The 23,943-nt window shown below is 46.3% G+C and overlaps 1 protein-coding gene and 1 non-coding gene across 2 annotated transcripts in view; both read right to left on the minus strand.

Moving 5' to 3' along the window:
* The window catches only part of BFSP2 (beaded filament structural protein 2), a 67,402-nt gene that overhangs the window by 17,796 nt on the left and 25,663 nt on the right, over window positions 1-23,943 (minus strand). Inside the window, exons 2-4 of the mRNA XM_059065347.2 lie at window positions 13,428-13,510; window positions 7,007-7,163; window positions 5,857-6,018 (exon numbers count right to left, since the gene is read on the minus strand). Of these exons, the coding sequence (XP_058921330.1) occupies window positions 5,857-6,018; window positions 7,007-7,163; window positions 13,428-13,510 (402 nt within the window). The remainder of the gene's footprint in view (window positions 1-5,856; window positions 6,019-7,006; window positions 7,164-13,427; window positions 13,511-23,943) is intronic.
* TRNAV-CAC (transfer RNA valine (anticodon CAC)) lies at window positions 23,004-23,076 on the minus strand. Its single transcript has one exon. It is a non-coding gene; the product is annotated as a tRNA-Val (tRNA).

The following is a 23,943-nucleotide window of genomic DNA, read 5'->3' on the forward strand; positions in this document are numbered from 1 at the left end:
GACATACAAAGTCAGTGACTCGTCTTATTTATAATAGCTAAAGATTGGAAGCCACCATTCATCAGCAGGGCACAGGTTAAAGAAACCCTGGGATACCTGTTAGCTGGAATAAGGGTTGGCAACTTTTTCTGTAAAGGGCCAGATAGTAAATGTTTTAGGCTTAGCAGGCCATATGGTCTCTGTTGCAACTACTCAACTCCGCTGGTGTAATGCAAATGCAGCCATAGACAATATGTAAATGATGAGCATGGCTATGTTCCAATAAACCTTTATTTGTGAAAAACAGGCAGCAGGTCAGACTTGGCTTGTGAGCCACAGTTTGGTGCCCCCTGTGGTACAATATTGTGCAGCTAAAAAGCAATATGTTCTGAATGCTACTAATTGTGTTAAAAGAGAAAATATATACATGGTTTCTTGTACGTGCATAAAATGTCTCTGAAAGGGCACATAGGAAAAGGAAAACATTGACTGACCCTACAACAAAGACTGGGTGGCTGGGACCTGGGTGGGATGACACTTTTCACTGTATATCATTTTGAATTTTGAACCAAGTGAAGGTATTAGATATTAAAATGCATAAATAAAAAAAGAAATAAAAGCAAGCTGGGACCCTTTTGCAAAACTCACTCTGTGACATATTTTGAGGTTTAGAAATGCTAGGTGACTCATCTTCAGTGCTTGCTGTGAGCACACAAGGAGGAATAAGCCAGTGCTTATTTCACAGAAGAGCCATTGAGATTATAGCCAACTCATCAGCACACAGGGACCCCTAGATTACAGATGCTCTCAGCATTCTGCTCTCTCAAAGAAACTCTCCCAGTTGGCTATCATGGCAGGACCATTATTAGGCTGTCTTGGAGCCTAGAGCAAGTGACAGTGCCAGAAATTCATTTAATCTAATTTCATATATCCTAGAAAATACTGAATCTTCTTGGTAAAAGCAAGCAAAGAAAAGGCATAGACACAGCAGCCTGTATAAAATACTTGCCCTCACAGAGCAAGTTATTGTCTGTGAATACGGATGACATGGTGACATGTTATCCAAGTCTTCTAGTCTCTCATGGGTAGATCTAGACCTCTGCTGTCCGGTATGGTAGCCACTAGCCACATGTAGGTATTTATGTAAGCAGTCATAAACATTAAATAACATTAAGAATTCAGTTTCTCAGGTGTGTCAGGCTCATTTCAAGCTCTCAAAACCACGCGTGGCTGAGCTGCCACGCTGGACTCTGCACAGATTACAGAACAGCTGCATCACTGCAGAGATTTCTATTAGAGGGCACTGCTCCAGCCAGTGTCTGGTGCCTCCCGCAGCTCCAAGACTATCAATAACCAGAAACCTCACAATTCGTTTCCATCTCTTCACCTCTCTTCATTCTTAACCACCTCCACCATCTGTCATCCTGACTGTGTGAGGCATGATGGTTACAGCTCAGATAAAGTTTCTGACCACAAATACCTTAAACTGATCTGAGGCAAGTGTGACCTACTGTCAGGGCAGGGAGCATGGGAGCAATCTATTTGTTGTGGAGTTCCTGGCCCCGAGGGACTCATAGGAGCTGCCACCCACCCCCATCCCGCTCACGCTGGTGACTGAATAAGCCTTTGGTTACTGTGCACATCACCCAGCTGCAGTGAACAAGGGACAGAGATTTGGCTTCTGGGAATTGAGGGGAGGGCCGCCAATCCCATCAAGGGGAAACTGAAGTGGGGTAGGTCAACCTTTCAAACCCTAAGCAGCCTGATTCAGAAACTTTGGGAGCCCTTAGCCTTCAGGGTGGCCCTGTTTCCAGGAGGACAGCACACTGTAAGGAAAAGGTCAGTTGGAAGAAACATGGGATTATATGTATCATGATGGACTGACATGGACATGAAAGACTCTAACTGCGTAATATTTTTGAAAGTGTCTTTTTGGCTACCTGGAATTTCATTTTCCTGTTGATGATATAATGCTTGAAATGCTTGCATTTGTGAAAGAAAAACTTAGTAGAAACAGCCTGGCTGCAGGGAAACTAGAAGCTCCTGGCTCTCTCTCCTCCTTCCTTCCCTCCCTTCTTTCCTTCCTGGTAGCAGAAAACACATCTGTGAAATGGGAATAACAAGAGTTCCTGCTTTTGAGGCTGTTGTGAGAATTGAATGAGCAGAAAGGATGTCAGAGGTCTAGCCAGCACAAACGGCCTCACATGGTTATCAGTTTTATTTTTTAATTCTAGGTCTTGTAACAATGACTGACAGATGATTTCGATGTATCCATAAGTTCTGCAAGTTTTAAGAAAGAAGGGCACTGAGAAATCTTAATCGAGCCAACGTCAGTGTACAGCATACTTGCACTCAGGACTTTCTCTTTTGTTTGTGGCTCTACAGAGTAGAAATGTCTCAGCACATGAATCCAGGAAACAGGTGAATAATAGTGACCCTTCAGTATTCCCCAAGGTGGTCTTTTTAAGGTCTGTCAGTTGCAGCTGGGGAGTGTGTTCCATGGCTAGCCAGGAGGTGTGGAGGGTGGTATGGCGTGCTGTTGGAGGTTCTCGAAGTATCCCCAAATACCCTGAGTTGGGTAACCACATCAAACAGAAAAGGAAGGGCCAGACTTTAAAACACTGGAAATTCTCTGGACCAACGTGATCCCCCCCAGTCACTGAATCATGCAACCTGAGAAGCTCCAAAGACTGGACCACTGAGGTTCCCTACATCTATAACACTGTGGCTGGAGGGAACCTAGTGTTATAAGCGTTTACTGATTAAGAAATAAAAAGAGTTGGCAGGAAAGTGATAGCAGATGCTGATGGCATCCACCTTGACTCCTTGGGCCATAACATGTTAGTTCTCCCCAGCTTCCTTCCCACTGTCAGATTCTGCACCTCTCCCTGGGAGCTCTCTCTGAAGTCTTTGAAAGGTCACTCTGCTAGCAGATGGCAGATGACTGAGGGGAGGGGGTATTACTACCCCAGCTTCCTCGCCTCTCTCCTCTCCTGTGCTCTGTACTGTTCCCCAGGCCCCCATGGGGATGTTCCAGTCTCCCGCAGTGGGAGCTGGTTGGATAACCTGTTCTTTGTTTGTTCGCTTCTCTGCTTCCCGCAACTTCCAAAGAAACCACCTACACTTCAATATTTATCTCAGGATCAGTTTCTGGAGGAACTTAAATGAAGAAAAATTAATCATGTCAATTAACTTTTAGCCTCTCCAAGCTGAGAGGTAATTAAATACATGTCTGTATTCTCTCTGCAAAATGTTTAGAAAGCAGCGTGTGCTAAACCATTTCACATTTGTGCTTTGCAGCCAAGAAACCTACAAGAGACGTTCAGGCTGGACAAAAGTCAGCCCCGGAGGGCATGACGGCAATTGACAAAACTATTTATTGGAGGACTTCTGGCTGTCAGTTCTGATCTCTGTTGATGATTAGAGGAATTCACTCATTCTGCAAATATTTTCTGAGCTCCACCTCTCTGCAAGAGGCCCAGGGAGCATCGGCCAAACTGAAACACGTACTGTCTGTTTTCTCTGAGATGTAGCTTTCAGATTACTCTATTAAAAAAACACTAATGAATCTGTTCAGAATTAATGTTTGAATGACTGTTGGGCTGGTGATGATTCTCAAGAGGGTGAGGGGTGAATAATAATGAAGTTTTTTTTTTCTTTTTCACACTATGCAGGATTAATTTCTGTTAATTACAATGCCCCTCCACCCTTTCCCAAAGAGATAATCACTATGGTGTGGTGTAGACCCCAGGGGGGTTGGGACAGAAACAAGTCTGCAAATTCCTGGGCCACTGTGATTTAGCTTTGGCAGCAGAGCCAAGGAGAAGTGACAGCCTAATGCAGAGAAAAAAATCCCAGATCAAGAGCCAGGAGAGCTGAACTGTGGTATTCCAACCAGCTGTGCGACCTCAGGACATCAACTGCCCTCTCTGGGTCTCAGTTTCCTCACCTCTAAAATGAGGGAATGGGACTGATGGTCTCTAGGGTCATTAATTACAAATATTCATGAGTCCCCTAAGAAGCAATGGACCCAAACCACATCTATGCTTTGGTTTCACTTTCTCTTTGTGTGGTTTTGCCTCTCACTGGTCATGGGGGCTGTATTTCATGGAGTTACTAGGCACTATTTGCCATGGAAATTGTTTGTAGTGACCTGGCCCAAGGATTTGAAGGTTAGAAAGAAGAGCTTTTGGAAAGGGGTAGGGGGTGGAGAGTTGGGGAGTGGAAGATGTTTTCTGGGCTGGAGAACATTGGGGGATCCAGACTTGTGAAGACCCTGGGGGGAAGTTTCCTGTTGATACTTGGGGGCAGGGGTTGAGGAGGGCTGGGAGAAGAAAGAGCAGAAAAGGTCCTCCCGGTTTTCTCTGGGGAGTTTTTATCAACTCTTGTGGTTCCCAAACTTGACTGTGTATTAGAATAATAAGTGAGCTTAAAAACCATGAAGTCCCTCTCCTCCTTCTGATTTAATTGGTGTTGGGCCTGGGTGATTTTGAAAGTGCACTGAAATAATTTTGTTGTGCAGTCAGGATTGAGACCCACTCAATGGTCACCGAGAAATCAGGAGCAGCCCTCTTGCCTTCTTTCAAATTCTACTTTATTTTCACCACTTCCTTCATGCTTCCCTTCCTCTGCTGCTCTTTCAATCCTCTGCCTCAGAATCCCAGAATCGGGAATGGGTGGGAAAAGGCGAAGGAAAGAACAAACCCTGTGCATTCTATTTTCTGATTAATTCCTTTCTTATTTATAAGTTTAATCAAAGATGCTTTCCCTCCATGAATATAATTCATACTACTTAAAAAAAACTTAAGAAAAACTCGGAAACAAGAAAGAAAAAACATCACCATCACAACATGAAATGGGTCCCACACTTAAGGACAACCACTGCTAATGCTAATACCTTTACAGTTTAGAGTTTTCTTTCTGATTTTTTTTTTTTAAGGGAGACCTTTTCTTCACAGCTTTATTAAGGTATAATTGAAGTACAATAAACCGTGTTCTGACCTTTTCTGGATGCCTAGTTTCTTTGTTTGAATGCTTTACCTACTGTGTATAGCAGGGGTTGGCAACTGCAGATCGAAGGTCAAATCCAGCCCACCTCCTGTTTCTGTAAATAAAGTTTTATTGGAACGCAGCCATGCTCACTGGTTACCTTCTGTCCGCAGCTGCTTTCACACCACGGTAGCAGAGCTGAGTATTGCAACAGAGACCATCTTGCCCAGGAAGCCTCAATATTTACTGTCTTGTCCTTTACAGAACAAGTTTGCTGACCCCTGGTACATACCAATCTGTACTCTCTTTTTTCTCCCCATTTTACCTTATTGCCTGAGCAGTTCCCATATTGCTATAAACGCTTCATAAATATCATTTCTAATAACTGCCTGATATTTTATTGCATGGTTAAGCTGTGGCTTAGTCTTTCTCCTGTTATTAAATATTTATAAAGTTTTCTTCCCAATTTTTTTCACCCTTATAATAATAAAGGCTTCAGTGGGTGTATCTGGATGTACACTTTATCTGTATTTTCAGTTATACCTTTAGGATGGGGTCTAGATTATTCAAGTGGTAGGCAGGAGCATTTTATGGTTCTTGGTACATGTCATCAAATCCCTTCCTCAAAGATGTCACATGGGTTTGTGCTCCCCAACAACTCAGTAGAGCACCCACATTTCCACACGCTTGCCAGCACTGAGTATTACCATTTTAAACTTTTTCTGCATTTAGACAGGTAAACAAAAAGCTTTGTTTTAAATTGCATTTCTTTTCTGTCTAACGAGATTGAAATTGTTGCTTTTCTTCTTTTGCATGTTGGCTGCTACTCATCTTTGCTTGGCCTCCTTCTGCACAGGGCAGACTGAGGATGCTGGTCCTGCCTCTTACCTTAGCTTGGAGCAAGGCCCCCGCTTCCGCCCGCTTCTTTTCGACATCTCTCTCCCAGTGAATTCTGATCGTCTCAAGGATGTCATCCAGCCCAGTGCCAATGGGAACATCCAATTGTTCCAGCTCAGACCCTGCCAGCTGTTTGTATAGCATTTTCACATCCTGAAAGTGACAACATATACCTCAGTGAGTTCCGGAGGAGAAAGAAGAGACACAGAATTCTAGCCAGCCGAAGCCCAGCTCTGTGGGCAATACTTTGCTTCTCATTTTGCTGCTGCCAAACGTGGGGCTTCACAAAGACTGGAAAAGTCCCTGGTCCCCTTCCCAGCATGGGCGCTATATTCTCTTTTCCCCAGGATGTATTTCTTAGGCTACTCTTCACAAACCCATGCCCACCCTAAGCAAAGAGCAAAATAAATAAATAACAAAATAACAACACAGAGTAAGCAATAACAGCAAGATGAAATTTTTGAATTTCATAAAGTCAGAGGAGGCGGAAAGAGATTTAAAGATAACTGCGGAGTTTTTAAAGCATTACCTTTGGAGAGTGGTGACAAACTATGGAGCTAAGGACAGGAGGAAGTGGGCTTATTGATTCCTGGTTAGCTTACAGCTGGACAAAAGAAGGAACTTCCCAATGTGAACATGGTTAAATGGGTTTTGCCTTTTTCCAACTGCAAGCACTTTTTGGATCTTGGACGTTTGCATCTTGACCTGTGTGAGGTTGCTTAGGATCACTGCAGTTCTGCAGGACACTGGACAACATCACCACAGGCGCCCTCAGTCCTGTCACTCAACGATCTGACCTAATTTCATTGAGTGTGACTAAACCACAGCCTGGGGCTACTCTCGGAGTTCTTTTGTTTGTCCAGTACAGTGTTGAAAAAAAAGTCTGAACTGGAAAGCTCAGGGGATGCTCCCTCCAATTCAACACACGTTCCATCACTCACTGCTGCTTGGACCTGCTGCCTCCCCATTTATGTACCGGCCTGGTCCCTGAAGCCATTTGAGTTTGAAACGCAGGTTAACCTCACCCACTACAAGAAGATGGAAATATTTTACTGGCATTTTGCCTGCAGCCCTGGGCAAGTGATGAGGAACATCACTTGTGTTGTGAAGCTTAGCCCAACAGGTGAGGGCCCCCACCTACCTCTTCATAGCTCCTTGACAGAAAGCCAAGTTCTTCTTTCAGGCTTTCTATTTGACTCTCCAGATCCTTTTTTGTCGAATTCGCTTCATCGATGACTTTATACAGAGAGTTAATTTCCTCTTCTGCCGCCTTTCGAAACGGCTGCTCATTTTCATATCTGTAGGTAAAGGAACTCAATCAGCAGAGCTGGGTGACCCCCCCCCCCAAAATAATCAGATTATAAATGTGACCAACAGACCAATTATGGGATACTTAGGCAATGAATGTTAAAAGTCACTGTTCCAATGGGTTTGAGGACACTGTTAATGCAATTGCTGCCTGTTGATTTATTAAAATGAAAGCGATTGCAGCCACATTCTGATAACAGGGCACATGGAATGATTAGGTGCCAGCCTCATGGGGCACTGGAAGCATAGAGCTCTAGGGAAAGCTCCTCCGAGAGGTCAGATCCAGGTAGGGGGACCAGTGTTGTCATCGTTATGCTGATCTGTCATCCTTTTCACCCGGGGATCCCTTCACGAACATTACTGAGAATCTGCTAAGTCCCAGGCTGTGTGCTGGTGATCCCCAAATGAAGAACGTGCATGGTTCCTCTCCCAAAAAGCCCAGGTAAAATTTCAGGACCCTGGCTGCAAACTCAAATGCCTTCGGGGACCAAGTGGGGAATGTAGATGAGGGATGAGGGCCAGGTCTGGGCAACAGCAAGAGGTGGGGATTGACACGCGTAGGACAGCACATGCTTCACCTAAAGGGGCGCTGCTGCCCAGCCCTCCCCATCACTGCAGCGTGGGAAGGGGTATGCCCTTCTCTTGAGAAACCAGAAACCTGGATTTGCATGCGAAATATGCAGAAACACACAGGCACACATATACACGCAGACACAAGTCTGAAACTGCCCCTTCTTCTGCATTGTTTCAATCTCTGGGGGCCTTTTTTCTAACAACTACCCAGCGTCTTTGGCAGTTTCTCTCAGGGGCACTCCTTTCTTCCATGGCCTTCCACTCAGCCAAATTTCACACCTTACCTTCATCCATCCACAGAAGGGAGAAATCTCACACCTCTCATTTCAGAAAGCCTCCTAAGGTCTTAGAATTTTAAAGGATTTTCGTGTTCATCTATCCAAACTCTTGCCTGGTGACAATCCCTTGATGGCATTGTTGACAGGTGATCACGCAGGCTCTGCTTCAATACTTCCAGCAACAGGGACCTCATCATCTCCCAAGGCCATCATGACATTTTTGGACAGCTCTAACTATTGCAAATTGCTTCCTTCAAGAGCTTTAGTCTCTATTCCTGAAAGAGTCTGAGTTCCACCTACTGGAACACCCAAAGTCAGTCTAATCCTTCCACTGGCAGTCCTACAAATATTTGGAGACACTCTCTTATGTCACTGTCTTGTCCCCCATCTCCATCCCCTACACCCCTCCAAGCCTTTTTGTCCTCAGGTTAAGCATTCCTACTTCCTTCCTCCATTTTTCATGTAAATGGGTTTTCATATTCGTCATTAGCAAGGGCAGGGACTATGACCCTTTCATTTTTGTTTTTGCAGCAGCAGGTTTAAGATAATTTTTGGAATGACTTGAAATGCTCCAGTTGGTCTGTGTCCTTCTTAAAATGTGATACAGAGAATGAAATGCAAAACTCCAGATGTTACCTGATTACTTCAGGGTCTTATGGGACTGTCTGCTCCTTTGTTTAAACCCTTTAATTCTATTCATCACGGATCCTAAGATTTGTATTGTGGGTTTTTGTTTGTTTGTTCATTTCATTTTGATTAGCTGTGTTTGCTGCTAACTAATATTGTGTCTCCTGCCAAGTAGATATCCTGAACATTTTTCACAAAAGCTTCTTACGGCCCAATTTCCCTGTCCTCCTGGGTGCAACTGGTATTTGAATCCAGGAATAGGAGTTTATGTTTATTCTCTTTCAATGTCATTGGTCCATTGTTCCAGCGTATGGGAATCAGAATCGTGATTCTGTCATTCTATTCTTCACCACCCCAACTGGCTTTGTATCATCTGCTATTTTGCCACGCCTGCTTTCAAGCACCTTGCAGTTAAAAATAGTAAATGAAGGAACTGAGAACAGTCCTTTGGCATACCGCCAGAGACTTCCCTCAGAGTTGGACCTGTACATTTGAATCAGCACTTGGGGGCTGGTTTCTGAAGTGTTTTTCTGTGCTCTATACGTGGAATTAGATTTTCTACCCAAGTTTATTCTTTTTGAAGGATTGCGTTCTTATTAACACTTAGTTCTTTTGGAAACAAGTCCTATCCTTCCAGCTGAAATGGAAACCCACTCATATGACGGGGATTAGTCTCTTTTGACCCAAGCTGGAAGAACCCCCACGTGCCTCTGGAGTCCTATTTTGCTCACCTCTCCAGGGAGCCTGGTCCCTTTCAGCACACGATCCATTCAGCATTACTGGAGGTTCTGGTCTCCTACAGACTGTTTTCTTGGCAGTCCTCTGAGGGATAACTCTGTGATATCCCCCAAGGCTGCTGTGACACTTTTAGCAGTTTTTTCACTGCCCCATTTTGAATGGTGCTTCAGTCAGAACCCCTGGGTGCTCATGACACCCACAGCTGTCTTGCCTTGGCCTGCAGGCCACTCTAACACACCATTGTCTATGGCATCCCATCATTTCTGCTTGGCTGCTCCACCATCAGCTCAACTCAGCTTCCTCAAAACCAAACTTATTATCAAACCCGGAATTTTAGGTAAGCGTTCCCTCCCCAATTTTCTATTTCATTCAAAGAAATCACCTTCTAAATTACCCAAGTTCAAAGTCTGGAACTTACCTTTAACCTTCTCTTTTTAGGCTGTCTATGTAGATAATTTTCAAATCCAGCCAGTTAGTTCTTCAACCCATCCCTCAAGTCTGCCCATTGCTACCATCCCAGGCAGGCCCTGAACTACGCCTCCCGTTGTCTTCCCAGCCCCACAGCATTGCCGCCAGAGTGACTCTCCTTAACCACATGGAGACCCTCCTCTGCTCAGACTCCTTAAGTGTCATCCTCAATAACCTGACCTCAACTTACTTCCCAATCCAGACCTTGCCTCTCCATCAATCCAAACCTTCACTCCCATTGTTTCCTGCTCATTTGCCTGCCTGTCGTCTCCACCCTACAAAGCTTCCTTTATAGCTAAAATCTGGTCATGATGAGCCACTGCTTGAACCCCTTCTATGGGTCTCCTCTGCTCTCAGATAATTGGAATGGCTGGCATGGTCCTCCAGGATCTGTCTCCCCTTCATTCACTCTATATGCCCCAGTTATCCTGGGGTGCTTGGGATTCCACTAACGCAGCATGTCTTCTAATGTCCTCCCACCTCTGCACACGCTGTCCTCTCTGCCTGGAACGTCATGCCTACTTTATTTGCCTGTTCAACTTCTACATGAGTTTAGGACCCAAATCAGGCATCATCTCTCGTCAAAACTCCCCAACCAGGCTAAATGACCCCCCTCATCTGGGCTCATCTCAGTGATGGCACATCTGCTCAGTAATCACTGTCTGTGGTGAACAGAGTTCACCCTCTGTCTTTGCCACTAACCTGTGGGCTCACTGAGGTCAGGAACCAGGCCTGATCCACTTCACTCCCAGCACCTGGCAAGGAGCCTGGCACAAAGAAGACATTCAAACATTCGTTGAATTCATTCATTCACTCATTCGATAAATATTTTTTGAGCATCTATCTTGTGCTGGCACTCTTTTAGGTGCTGGTGATACACTGGGGCACAAAATAGACCACGTCCCTGCTTTCGGTGAGTTTACCTTCTACTCTGTTGAATGGCAGGACAAAGGTATGTATGAATGAATAAACGAATGAATGAATTCATGCCAAAAGGAATAAATGAATGAATGAGTGAAAAACATTTCAGCCAGATGCTACCTTAATCACACTTAATTAAATTCTACCTTAAATTTAGTGTGAATAGTTCGATGTCTATCGGCATCTTTTAAAATTTTTATTTTTTATTTATTTTTTTCGGCATCTTTTTTTAAAAAAAATATTTATTTATCTATTTGGCTGTGCCAGGTCTTAGTTGCGGCACATGGGATATTTAGTTGCAGCATGCAAGATCTTTTTTTTTTTTTTTTTTTTTTTTTTTTTTTTTTTTGTGGTATGCGGGCCTCTCACTGTTGTGGCCTCTCCTGTTGCGGGGCACAGGCTCCGGACGCGCAGGCTCAGCGGCCATGGCTCACAGGCCCAGCCGCTCCGCGGCATGTGGGATCTTCCCGGACGGGGGCACGAACCCGTGTTCCCTGCATCGGCAGGCGGATTCTCAACCACTGCGCCACCAGGGAAGCCCGCAAGATCTTTTTTAATTGTGGCATGCGGGATCTTTTTAGTTGTGGCATGCGGGATCTTTTAGTTGCAGCATGCAGGCTCTAGTTCCCTGACCAGGGATCGAACCTGGGCCTCCTGCATTGGGAGTGTGGAGTCTTAACCACTGGACCACCAGGGAAGTCCCAGTTGGCATCTGTCTTTAATCATGCAGAGAGTTGTCAGTGGCTGGATGATGGCTGCACTTCTTTGTTTGCCTCTGACCTTGGCTACCAGTGCTGAGCAAGACGGCAACCCTGGCTGGTTGAGAGTCTCCTTGACTCCAGAGTGGCATCAATGGAGGCCTTTTAGCAGGTGGAGAAGCTTGGTCTCAAAGAAAGGAAATGACTGGGGATCTGAGGAGATGGTGGAGATTCCCTTTTTCATCACAACACCCTTCTTATTCCTAAGATAAGAATGGCCATGGGGCCTTCCCTGGTGGCGCAGTGGTTGAGAATCCGCCTGCCGATGCAGGGGATACGGGTTCGTGCCCCGGTCCGGGAAGATCCCACATGCCGCGGAGCGGCTGGGCCCGTGAGCCATGGCCGCTGAGCCTGCGCGTCCGGAGCCTGTGCCCCGCAACGGGAGAGGCCACAACAGTGAGAGGCCCGCATACCACAAAAAAAAAAAAAAAAAAAAAAGAATGGCCATGGGATCATGGTCTTCCCCATAGACTCCTAACTATATGCCTTTCCTCTTCATCTTTTTGCTAAATTAGGGAATAACAATCCCATCATCCACCCATTTGCTCAACTCTCAGGACACCTTCCCCTCAAAATAGTCTCAAAATCACTGTCATCTATAAAAGGGGCATCTTCATTTTGCTTCTCCATTAGGCCAGTGTTGTGCAAACCCCACTCACCTACACGATTTTGCACTAAATGTGTATCTTCTGCATCATTATTTACTTTATGTTGTTCCTTAAATTCATGTACTTAAAGAGTAAATCTTAACTCAATAAACTTTAAAAGCTCTTTATATTAAATAAATTTTAAATTGCCACTATAAATGGGAGTACTGTGGTGGAAAAACAGTTTCATGGGCCATAAACAGAAGGTTACTATAAAAATAAATATATGACTGGGACTTCCCTGGTGGCGCAGTGGTTAATTAAGAATCTGCCTGCCAATGCAGGGGACATGGGTTCGATTCCCCGTCTGGGAAGATCCCACATGCCTCAGAGCAACTAAGCCCGTGCGCCACAACTACTGAGCCCTTGTGCCACAACTACTGAAGCCCGTGCGCCTAGAACCTGTGCTCTGGAACAAGAGAAGCCACCACGATGAGAAGTCCGTGCACTGCAACAAAGAGTAGTCCCTGCTCATCACAACTAGAGAAAGCCTGTGTGCAGCAACAAAGACCCAGTGCAGCCAAAAATAAATAAATAAATAGATAAATTTATAAATAAGTAAATACATGACTATTAAAATTAAAACGTTTGTCTTTATACCCCTTAAAATGATCTTCATCAGCCACATTATAGGAAACACTATTAGACTCCTAAGAGGTGGTTCTCAAGGCTGGATGGACATCAAGAAAGCCTGGTGAACTTTAAAAATACAGAGGCCAGGACCCACCCCCACTAATGTCTGTGGGGCTTGTGCTCTGGCAGTTTTAAGTGCCCAGGTAATTCTCACATGCAGCCAGGATTGAGAAGCATTGCTCCAAACCAGTAGTTCTCAAAATTCGGTCCCAGGACCAGCAGGATCAGCATCATTGGGAACTGGTTAGAAATGTAAGTTTTAGGTCCCACCTGAGGCCTATTGAATCTGAAACTCTGAGGGTGGGCACAGCAATCTGCGTTTTCCATCAGTCCCTCAGGCGATTCTGGTGAACACTAGGTTTTGAGACCTCTGCTCTAAGCCAAGTGACACTGGCAAAATCTCTGAAGCCTTGGGACCTATTTGTGTTTACAAGGAGGGTTTGAGCCAGATATTCTTGGCTCTGGTTTCTCTTATCCAGAGAATTATTCTCTTATCCCACCCAGCCTTCCATGAGGCTGGGGTGCCTGCTGCAGACTCTGGGGCCTCATTACCCGAGTGGCCCAGGAGTCTGGGGCACGGAGGGACTGTCCCCTTGGCTGTGGAGCGTTACCTCTCCTTAAAGTCGTCCGCGCCCGCCTGGATATTCTCCGTCTGCAGCATGAGCCGTGCGTTTTCCAGGACTGCCTCGCCCACCTAGAACGACCACACACCAAAGGACAAGGTCACTGCGACGTCTTCCTACTTCAAATGGTGCCTCGTGCTGGGCACAGAGGCTCTGGGGCACTGAGAGCACCTTTCTCATGGCAAATATTTTTAGAATTCAAGTGTCCCTCTCTAAGAAAGAGGGGGCGAGATAGACACTAAAGCATAAAATCTGGGTGTCTTCTAAAGGGCTTTTAGGGTTGGATATTTGGAGCAAAAAGATTACTCAAGGCAGACTTGTCTGTGGCCTCTGTCACAATGATGAGCTTTCGGCTCTCCAGTGAAATTTCTGGCTCCTTAAATGAAGTTTCACTGGCTTGACTTAGTGTCTCTTAACATTTTCTGGTCATGGATGCCTTTGGGAAGCTGATGAAATCTCTGGACCAGTGCTACCCAATAGAACTTTCGGTGATGATGGAACTGTTCTACACTGTGTGGTCCAACACAGTGGCCACACGTGGCCACTGAACTCTCAAAATGTAGCAAAGGCAACTGAATAACTGAACATTTACTTTCATTTAATCTTAACTAATTTACATTTAAATAGCCACAGGTGGCCACAGGTGGCTCCAGAACTGGACAGCTCGGCTCTAGAATTCTGTCCACCCTCAGAACATACACGTGAACATAAGCATTTTACATACAGTTTATGTATGTACATGAACATTGTACATACAGTTCGGGAAGAATGATTTTTTCAAACTTGGCCCTCAGAACCCCTCAGGGTTCCCCACAGGTGGGGATTGGGAGGATAATCATCTTCTTAACCTGAGAAACTTCTTTTTAAAATAAATATATTTTTTACATATTGGCTTTCGGATAATCTTCAGCTTGGGATGGGGGATAAACGAACTGTTACTTTAAGATAAGGATGCAAATCTGAGGAAACTTTCTGGAGTGATAAAGATGTTCCGTATCTGGATCTGGTGATTACACTGATGTATAATAGGTAACAATTTGTTAAGCTGTACCATTAAGATTTGTGTATTTTACTATTTGTAAATTATGTTTAATAAAAATACATAAAACTGAAAAAAAAAGAACGTTGCAAATCACTGTTTTAAGCTCTTATCAGTCCTTTGCTTTTGAAAGTAAATGAGTTGGAAGTTCCTCGCTAACTTGGTGGAGGACTTCCGGCACCAGAGCTCAGAGACGGGAGTAAGATGAGAAAGAACGGGGAGGGGTAGACCCCAGTTGCCTGCTCTCCAGTGTGCGTCAGGGCAGCGCTGGAGCAGAGAGAAGATGAGGTTGCTGGTGGGAAATTCAATGAGGTGGACAAACAACACAGGATGACCCTACTGGAACAGGGGGGCACCATCCCTTCCACCCAGATCTGGGACTTGGTCCACGCCTGTGCTCCCTTGGTTTCCCCAGCAAAGCCCTCATCCCACTGTGCTGAAGCGGCCCTTCCCAGGGTCAACTCCTTGTTCATTGCTGTGTCTCCAAGCTCTGGTTGTGGTGGACGTTCCATCAACACCTGTTGAGTGAATGCCTGCATGAATGAATTGCGTGACCATGGGAGAACCACTCCCAGTCTTCCCCTGTCCCAGGTCTGGAGGTCATTTTCTGGAAGCCCCCAAGAAGGGTATTGTAAGATGTACCCAGGATTTTGTTTTTATTCTGGTATATGGAGAGGCCAACAGATCAGGAGACAACTGCCGTTGCAAAGATCATTTGTTACTCACAGTTCCCAAGAGGAGGGCAGCCCTACCGTGTAGGGCTACCCAGAGAAGAACCAGGGCTGTTCAGGAAGCAGAAGGGGCGAGGGGAAAAGCATGCGCAAAAGGCTTTATTGTGGTTTCCATGGGAAGGGATGGGCACAGCAGTGTAAGCAGCTGGTATTGGCTGGTTTGAATCATTTCAGTGGTCTCTGAGCTATAGGGGTGGACCCTTGTTGTCTGGTACCCAGCCCTGGGTGGTCAGAGCAGAGGAATATTACCTCTTGGAGTGTGAGCCCCAGCAAGGGGAGGCAGGTTGGGGTATTGACTCAGGATGGGTTGGTTTGCATCTCAGGCACTCTCACAGGTAAGTAGCTCCTATCTCTAGGATTCACTAGCCCTGCAATGGGGCCGTCTCTGCCTGTCAGTGAGGCCCCAGCTGCCACAGCATCAAGAATACAGAAAATGGGGCTTCCCTGGTGGCACAGTGGTTGAGAGTCTGCCTGCTAATGCAGGGGACACGGGTTCGAGCCCTGGTCTGGGAAGATACCGCATGCCGCGGAGCAACTGGGCCCGTGAGCCACAGCTACTGAGCCTGCGTGTCCAGAGCCTGTGCTCCTCAACAAGAGAGGCTGCGACAGTGAGAGGCCCGCGTACGGCGATGAAGAGTGGCCCCCGCTGGCCACAACTAGAGAAAGCCCACGCGTAGAAACGAAGACCTAACACAGCCAAAAATATAAATAAATAAATAAATAAATTTTAAAAAAAAGAATACAGAAAATAAGAACATAGAGTTAATATCGTTGAATATAGTTCATTCAAAGGCTCTGGCTATGTGAGGCCTCTGAGGACTGGCTTTGGCTGCTCTGACTCAGCCCTCTATTCATCCTCCTTCACACGCTGCTGCACCCACATTTAGGAGCCCCTTTCCTTGTCTTTGGGTGCTCCGTGATGCCATTTTGCAGATGATGAATTTGCAGCCCAGGGCAATTACCCTGCTAGTTTTCTCACAATGGTGCTCATGGCAAATATTCCACCCTAGCACGGGACCTTGAGTCATAGCTGGTGTCCAGACCATGGGCTCAAACACCCCAGCTGCAGAGATGATGGCTTCCAACGTGCTCTAGAGTAGGTGGCCATGCAGGGCCAGATGCGGGAAGATGTGGGCCTGGAGCTTGTACAAGTTGGGAGACTGCCTTTAAGAAAAAGAATAAGAAATTACTAATACAAAGGGAGACGTGCGAGTGAGGGAGCTTGAGGCTTAAACGCTTCACGTGGGTACAGCTCTGTTTTGTTTCTGCTTTGAAAACATGCAATGCAGGAGGTGGACAGAAAAAGTAAAAAAAACCAAAAAACACAAAACCCAACCCTGGGGTATGGGGGAATATATGTGTACCATATTCAGAGGCACACAATTCTGGAAAAGCAGAAAGATGCCTGGGGATGCAGTCACCTATGTCCCACAGCCCAGAACAAACACACTAGCGCTTGCATGTGCTGCCTTTTGACCTGGGCTTTGCTCTGCCCAGAAGCAACTGTCCCCTGTGTGTGAATCGGTGACATCTGCCCAGCAGACTGCAGACTCTTCATAAGTAAGAGGCTGCTGGGAGCAACGGTGCAGGAGTCGGTAGGAGATACAGGCTGTTGGGAGGCGAGGCCAGGGCTCTGTCCTTGCTTCTCCTTACTTGGGGTTGAGGACAGGAGGCTGCCTGGGACACTTTGGACGCTGCCCAGCAGATGGGGAGATTCTGTCCAATGTCTGTCCAAAGGAGGCTGGGCAGCTCTGGGCTCAGGGAAGCTGGAGGTTCCTGCTTTCGCTGTTGCTCAGTAACAACCAGGGGTTTATTCGACCCTCAAGTGGAGGCTAATTATAGGCCCTGACTTGCCAAAGCACAGTTTGCTGGCCGTGCTTCCCCATCTCCACAGACTGGATCCTAAAATAGACCTCCAGGCCATCGCTGAGCACAGAGAGCCTTCCTCTGTCCTCCCACGGCCCCTCAGCCCCACAGAGGCCATGTCCTCTGGGTGTCAGGGGTGGCCCAGCGCCCCCAGCCAGGAAAGGGCCAGGCGGCGGGTCCAGGGCTGCGACGTTGGCTGAGGTTTAGCATAGGCTGAGGACTGGGACGGTGGCCAAGGCCAAAAGTAAGTGTGGTGCCTGCAGTGCGACAGGGACCATCTTTGTCTCCATACCTCGGAAAACCACGAAACCTTCCCGGGGAATGAGGACAGGAAAGGAAGAGTGAGAGAAGTTGGATTTACTGCCTACAGGTGCGGTCCACTCACAGGCTGGAGCTGGCTTGCACTGGCTTGTACCTGCTTGCCGGGACAGACTGTTAAATAAATATTTCAGGAGTTTCATGAGCCGGTTGTTAAATGCAGCCCCCGTGAAAATTTTAATTATGTGAACTTACAATTACATAAATTATACTAAAAACAAAGGAAACAAATACTCAAAATACAAAGTAATGACTACTCATCATTTCCTAATTGTTTTACTATGTTTGACGGTTATCTCTGCTTTTGGGGTTATTTGCTTCTATTGTATCTGTAATGATGTGAGGACAGGGAACATTGCTTGCCATTCCAGTAAACAAAGAATGTTACCCACCATTCCAGTTCTACAAGGACCAGGCCATCAGCCCCTGCAGCTGCCCCCAGCCCCATGGTGCACCCAGAGAACTCAGGGTGGAGAAAAACAGGAAGTCTTCTGTGCTTTGGATACTGGCCCCAGAGAGTTAAGATGCATATTGAAGAAATAATTTCAATGAGCCCAGACTCTGCATCTTCCTTTATATAGAAAAGCACTAAAATCATTAACTTGAGACGTCAGTTTCTTGTGATTAGCGGTAATCTTTTGATGTTCGACCACATGTTGTTTTCCAGCAAAAAACTCCAATATATCCTGCCTCTCACCTTACCTCTTCTGAGCAGTTCCTCAGAGCTATTTGAGAGGCTGTCTCTGGGGCTACAGTCCTCAGTAAGTTTCCCTAATAAAACTTAACTCTCAACTTTTAAGTTGTGTGTTTTTCTTTAGTCGACAGGTGGGAACGCTATGTAACACTGTCCTACAATGCATCTCTTCCCAACTCTGCATTCATGCTGGTAGCTTGATGTCAGCTGTGGTGAGAGTAGCTACACTAGGGAAATTGGCAAACACCATAAAGCAGAGCGTTTCCTCCATGGAGAGTCAATTGTTACACAGATCCTAGCTCACCGACTGTTCTCCACCTTCCACCCAATACTCAATATTCATGACTTCACTAAATGCTCACGGCCCTCTTCTAATGCGGATATCATTTTATGGATGAGGATGCCAAGAGGCTCAGAGAGCATATGATAATTGCCCAAATCGGATAGCTGGAATGTGGCAGAGCCAGAAGGCCAAACCAGGTCAATGTGACTTGAAAGTGTGCATATCTTTGTCATCAGTTTTGGAAACTAAAAGGCACATCAGAATCAAGAGAGACTGTTGTGGAGGACTGTTTTCTGTCTTTGCTGTAACACAGAACAGTCAGGACTCCTGGTTCCTATTTGGGCTGCATCACAAAGACAAAGAGGCATCTTCCCTACCGGGTGTGAGGACCCTGACCGATCAAACCAAACCATCTCCCACTCCAAGTCCCCGAGCTTTCATTTCCGAGCCCTGTAAGCTGAGGAGAGCTGAGGCAGATCTGCGGTCCGACTCTGAAGGCCCAGGGGGCTTCTGCGGCTGCGAACTTTGCTGTCAGGCCCTAGAGAGGAGAGGGCACTTGTGTTTAAAACTTCGAGAGATGTACATTAGCTATCTGGTCCTCTTGGATTTATGGCTGAAGTGGATGCAAATTAACCTCACTTTCTCTGATCACCTTTTCTTTCCAGGGGAGAAGGTGATAAAAATACCAAATGTACAGTCCCTGACTGATGCTGTGAATACAAACATACTTACCCGTGAGCCTGGGACCACTCCTGCCCACTTTTCTAGTAGGAGAAAAGTATAAACTGTTGTAACATTTACACTCAAGGGTGGATTTAAGGGAGGGCAGGCTAGCAGCTTGCACATGGTGTGCTGGGGACACCAGCAGATGACATCTTCTCCTCTCTGTCCTCCTGCCCAAACAGAGCTGGGACTCCTACCATCAAGGCTGCGTGACTTAACACCAGGTCTTCTGTTGAAAAGAGGTACCGTCAGAGCAGCAACAGTGCGAATTGCTATGTGAGATTAGCTGGTTTTGAGGGATTAGGACCCATTAATTTTGCTGGAGCCAGAAACAAAATTCACCTTCAAAGCCTAAAATGCTGTGGATGAGAGTAGCTGGGGTTGAGCGGCAGGGCAATGGCAGTCAGAGGTCTTGGGGGGCAGGGGTGTGTTCTGTGAGGGACGGTGCAGGGCGGGGCACTGCCCACTGGCTGTGGAGGCTCAAGCTGCTCCCGGCTTGGCCGGCAGTCACCTCATCTGACTTCCCTGGAGCTGTCTTCCTTTGCACCTCCACGTGGACGCTTCCTTAGCAGACCAGTGGTTCTCAAAGTGTGGTCCCTGGACCAGCAACATCAGCGCCACCTGAAACTTGTGAGAAATGCACGTTCGCAGGCCCTACCTCAGAGGTCTGAGTCAGAATCTCTGGAGTGGGTCCTAATGATCTGTGTTTTAACACGCCTTCCAGGGGCTTACGATGCACACTCGACTTTGACAGCCTTTGCTTTGCACAGACCTGCCTCCGGTCCTGCTCAGGCCGCCCCAGGCTGCTCATGGACCTCCTTGCTGTCCTGACCCATGCCGTTGCCTCTGCCTAGAACACCTGGTCTTACCACCTGACACTCCCTGGCCCTGGCCACCTGAGAAACCCTTCCCCACTTTAACGCTCCTCTCGAACATGGCTTCCTCCACGAAGCTTCTTTATTTGCTCATCCATTACTGCCTTCGTGTCTTCAGCACGTGATTATTATTTCCTGTGTGCCAGGCTCTGTGCTGGTTTTGGGGAATCGGCAGCTATGGTAGGAGATGCGGTTAGAAAGGCAGGCAAAGACCAGATCCTGCGGGGAAGGCCTTGGGAAGAGTGGGAAGGAACGACAAAGTTCCCTAGGCTTCACCTTCTGCCGAGGCCTCCCTCATCCTGTTCCCACAAGTTCTGGCTCTGGGCTCACCCAGCATCCTGCCCGCAGCTACCTTGGATGGTTATAGGGGGGCTTGCTTTGGGCACTAAAGAGTTTAACTGCCACGGTACACCAGTATGTAAGCTTGGGTGTATGTGTCATGACCCGGCCCTTCAGGCCTAATTTTCTACACATGCCCTAATAAAATCTGAGTTTTGAGCACCAGGCACATCAAGATACAGTGACCCTGGGAGGCTCTGTTTGGGCAGCCAGCTGGTCTCCCTCTGTGATATCTCTGTCTCTCTGTCTCTCTTTGCTTCCTAGATTTGGAGCAACTGCTTTCCAACTTCTCATTCCCCTTTCTACTGGAATGAACTTACTAAGATGCAATTTGAATTTATTCAGGGGTGTGCTCTTGAATAAACCCTCACAACTTGGCCCTGCTCTTCACTCTGGCTTTATCTCTTCTTCTCTCCCCTGCTATAGGCTGAACTATTTTTCTGAACAGATGTGGGCCTCTCCAGCTTCCAGACCTTGACTCATGTTGCTACCTCTGTGTGTCATGACCTAACTAGGCCATCCAGCCTTCATGCTTTCCTTATCTGCCAGGTGAACTCCTACCCATCCTTCAAAACCCAGATCAGGAATTAATACAACATTGTAAATCAACTCTACTTCCAAAAAATAAATTTTAAAAAAACAACTCATGCTGCCCTGGTCATCCTCTGTACTTCCCATATTCCCTGTGGGTATACCTCTATCACTGTAGTTGTCATGTTAAACTTTATTCTGATATCTTTCTGTCTTTCCTCACCACTAACATGTACCTGAGACAGGTACAGTCTCTCATCTCTGCCCGCAGAATGGGTGCATCTGTATACTTTCCATTATACAGATGGGGAAACTGAGGCCCAGAGAGTTCAGGAACTTGCCCCCAGAACTAAGTGGCCCAGCTGAATTTAATCTGTATCAGTCTGACTCACAGTTCATTGCTCTTTTTTTCTTTTTTCAAAAAAACTTTTTATTGTGGGAAATGTCAACTCCATCAAACTACATAGAAAGGTAGACAGAGACTCACCTCCTTACTTTAACAAGGACAATCTCACGGCTAATTTTTTTTTTTTTTTTTTTTTTTTTTTTGCGGTATGCGGGCCTCTCACTGTTGTGGCCTCTCCCGTTGCGGAGCACAGGCTCCGGACGCACAGGCCTAGCGGCCATGGATCACGGGCTTAGTTGCTCCGCGGCATGTGGGATCTTCCCGGACCAGGGCACGAACCCGTGTCTCCTGCATTGGCAGGCGGACTCTCAACCACTGCGCCACCAGGGAAGCCCCACGGCTAATTTTTAAACAAATCTCTATTCCCACTGACCTCTACTCCTATCTCTGAGATTATTACATACATATCACTTCATCTATAATTATTTCAGATGCTCTCTTTTGTACTTCTTGTATTTCAATTTAAAAATTAACAAAGCAATACATACATTGGTTTAAAAAATTAACCAATACTAAAAAGAGATGCTTATAAAGGCTTGTAAAGAAAAGCGTTCCCCTTCCCACATTTTTCTCTCCCCATGTCCTGGTCCCCAGCTGTTCGCTTGCCCCGAGCTTGCCCCATATTTCTACAAACTTCTTGATTGTTTGAGTTCTCAGCCACAGGCATTATTTATTGACTTCCTGGCAGACAAATGACGATTTCGCTTACACTCCACCTCCCTTTTCCTTTGTTTAGTGGCTATCTTGGTCACTTTAAACAATAAAGCTGTATGTCTTGCGCTGTATAAATTATGGACAGTTTCTTTCTCACACTCAGTCTTTCTTATAATTGCAGATGTTTTATTTTCTAAGGTCAAAAGAGAAGATAGAAAACCAGTTTAATTACTAAGCAACTCTACTGATGCCTGTGTGAAATATAGGTCCTTTCTGCTAAGAATTGCGATGGAGGTGCCCCTGTCAGAAGCTGTGGGCAGAGAGCCAAACTGTTGTTTTATTTTCCACCTGAGCATCCTCAGGCCTGCAGAACAATGTCAGCTGTTTGATTTTATGCTCACGGTGCTACCCTCTCCGGGGCGTGCCTGCAATACCCACACGCGACCATCTTGCCTTACCACCATGTTTGAGCTGTGATTCTCACACTAAATAGCTCAGTGTTTTCTCTTGTAAAAGAGGCAGCTTTATCTTGATAGTACCAGGCACACAATGGTCCCTTAATAGATGTTTGTTGAATGAATAAGTGATATGTGTTTAAAGAGCCAAACGTGAAATAAGCATGAGAAACCAGTTCACAAGCATCAGACTGGTAAACCTCTGGGACATGAGGATGTGAAGAAAGTGGGGATCTCACACACTGTTTCCGGGAGGGTAAATTGGTACGGCCACTTTGGAGAGCCATTTGGCAATGCCGTATAAAAGCTGGTGATGGGGGCTTCCCTGGTGGCGCAGTGGTTGAGAATCCGCCTGCCGATGCAGGGGACACGGGTTCGTGCCCTGGTCCGGGAAGATCCCACGTGCCGCGGAGCGGCTGGGCCCGTGAGCCATGGCCGCTGGGCCTGCGCGTCCGGAGCCTGTGCTCCGCAGTGGGAGAGGCCACAACAGTGAGAGGCCCGCGTACCACAAAAAAAAAAAAAAAAAAAAAAGCTGGTGATGGGCACAGCCCATTCTGCTCCTAGGTACTGACCTGGAGCCGGGGAAGAAACTCTTTCTTTTTTTGTTTTTTTTTAATTTTGGTCAAGTCACAAAGCTTTTGAGATCTTAGTTCCCCGACCAGGGATTGAACCCGGGCCCTCCACAGTGTGAGTGCAGAGTCCTAACCACTGGACCACCAGGAAATTCCCAGAAACTCTTTCTATAGTGGGCCAGGGAGGAAATACTTTAGGTTTTGTGGTCTTTGTTGCAACTACACATCTCCGCTTGGGAGTATGAAAGCAGCCTTAGACAATTAGTACATGAACGGGTGTGACTCTGCTCCAGTCAAACTTTATTTACAAAAGCAGGCGCCTGGGTAGGTTTCTGCCTATAGTTTGCCCACCTCGGACCTAGGGGGACTCTCCCATGTGTGCATGAGAAGGTCCATGCCCCTCCTGTTTGTGATAGTGAAACCGAACGCAACCTCTATCCATCAGCAGAAAGACTCATAACCTATGGTATAAATACAATGAAACGCTCTATGTAGAAACATGGATAAATCTCAAAATCAAAATGAGGAGTGAAGAGAGCAAGTTGCTGAAGGAAGTAGTGTGTGATGGTTAATTTTATGTGTCAGTTTGGCTGGGCCATGGTGCCCAGAGATTTGGTCAAACATTACTCTGGATGAGATTAACATGTGAATTGGTGGCTGAGTAAAGTGGATTGTCTTCCCCCAGGCTGGTGGGGCCTCATCCAGTCAGCTGAAGGCCTGAATAGAACCAAAGATTCTAAACTATCCTGAACTGAGGTCCCCAGAGCCCGCAGATGGCCTTTGGACTTGACCTGGAACAACAGCTCTTCCCTGGATCTCCAACCTGCGGGCACCTTGATTTTGGACTTCTAGCCTCATCACAGTGTGAGGTAATTCCTTAAAATAAATCTCTCACTCTCTAGAAACATGCTATTGGTTCGGTTTTTCTGGAGAACGCTGACTAATACACAGTGTAATACAACTGAATATAAAGTTTAAAATCATGCAGAACAATCCTATAAAGGATTTATATACATAT

The sequence above is a fragment of the Kogia breviceps genome, chromosome 5 (assembly GCF_026419965.1).
Source record: "Kogia breviceps isolate mKogBre1 chromosome 5, mKogBre1 haplotype 1, whole genome shotgun sequence".
NCBI lineage: Eukaryota > Metazoa > Chordata > Mammalia > Artiodactyla > Physeteridae > Kogia > Kogia breviceps.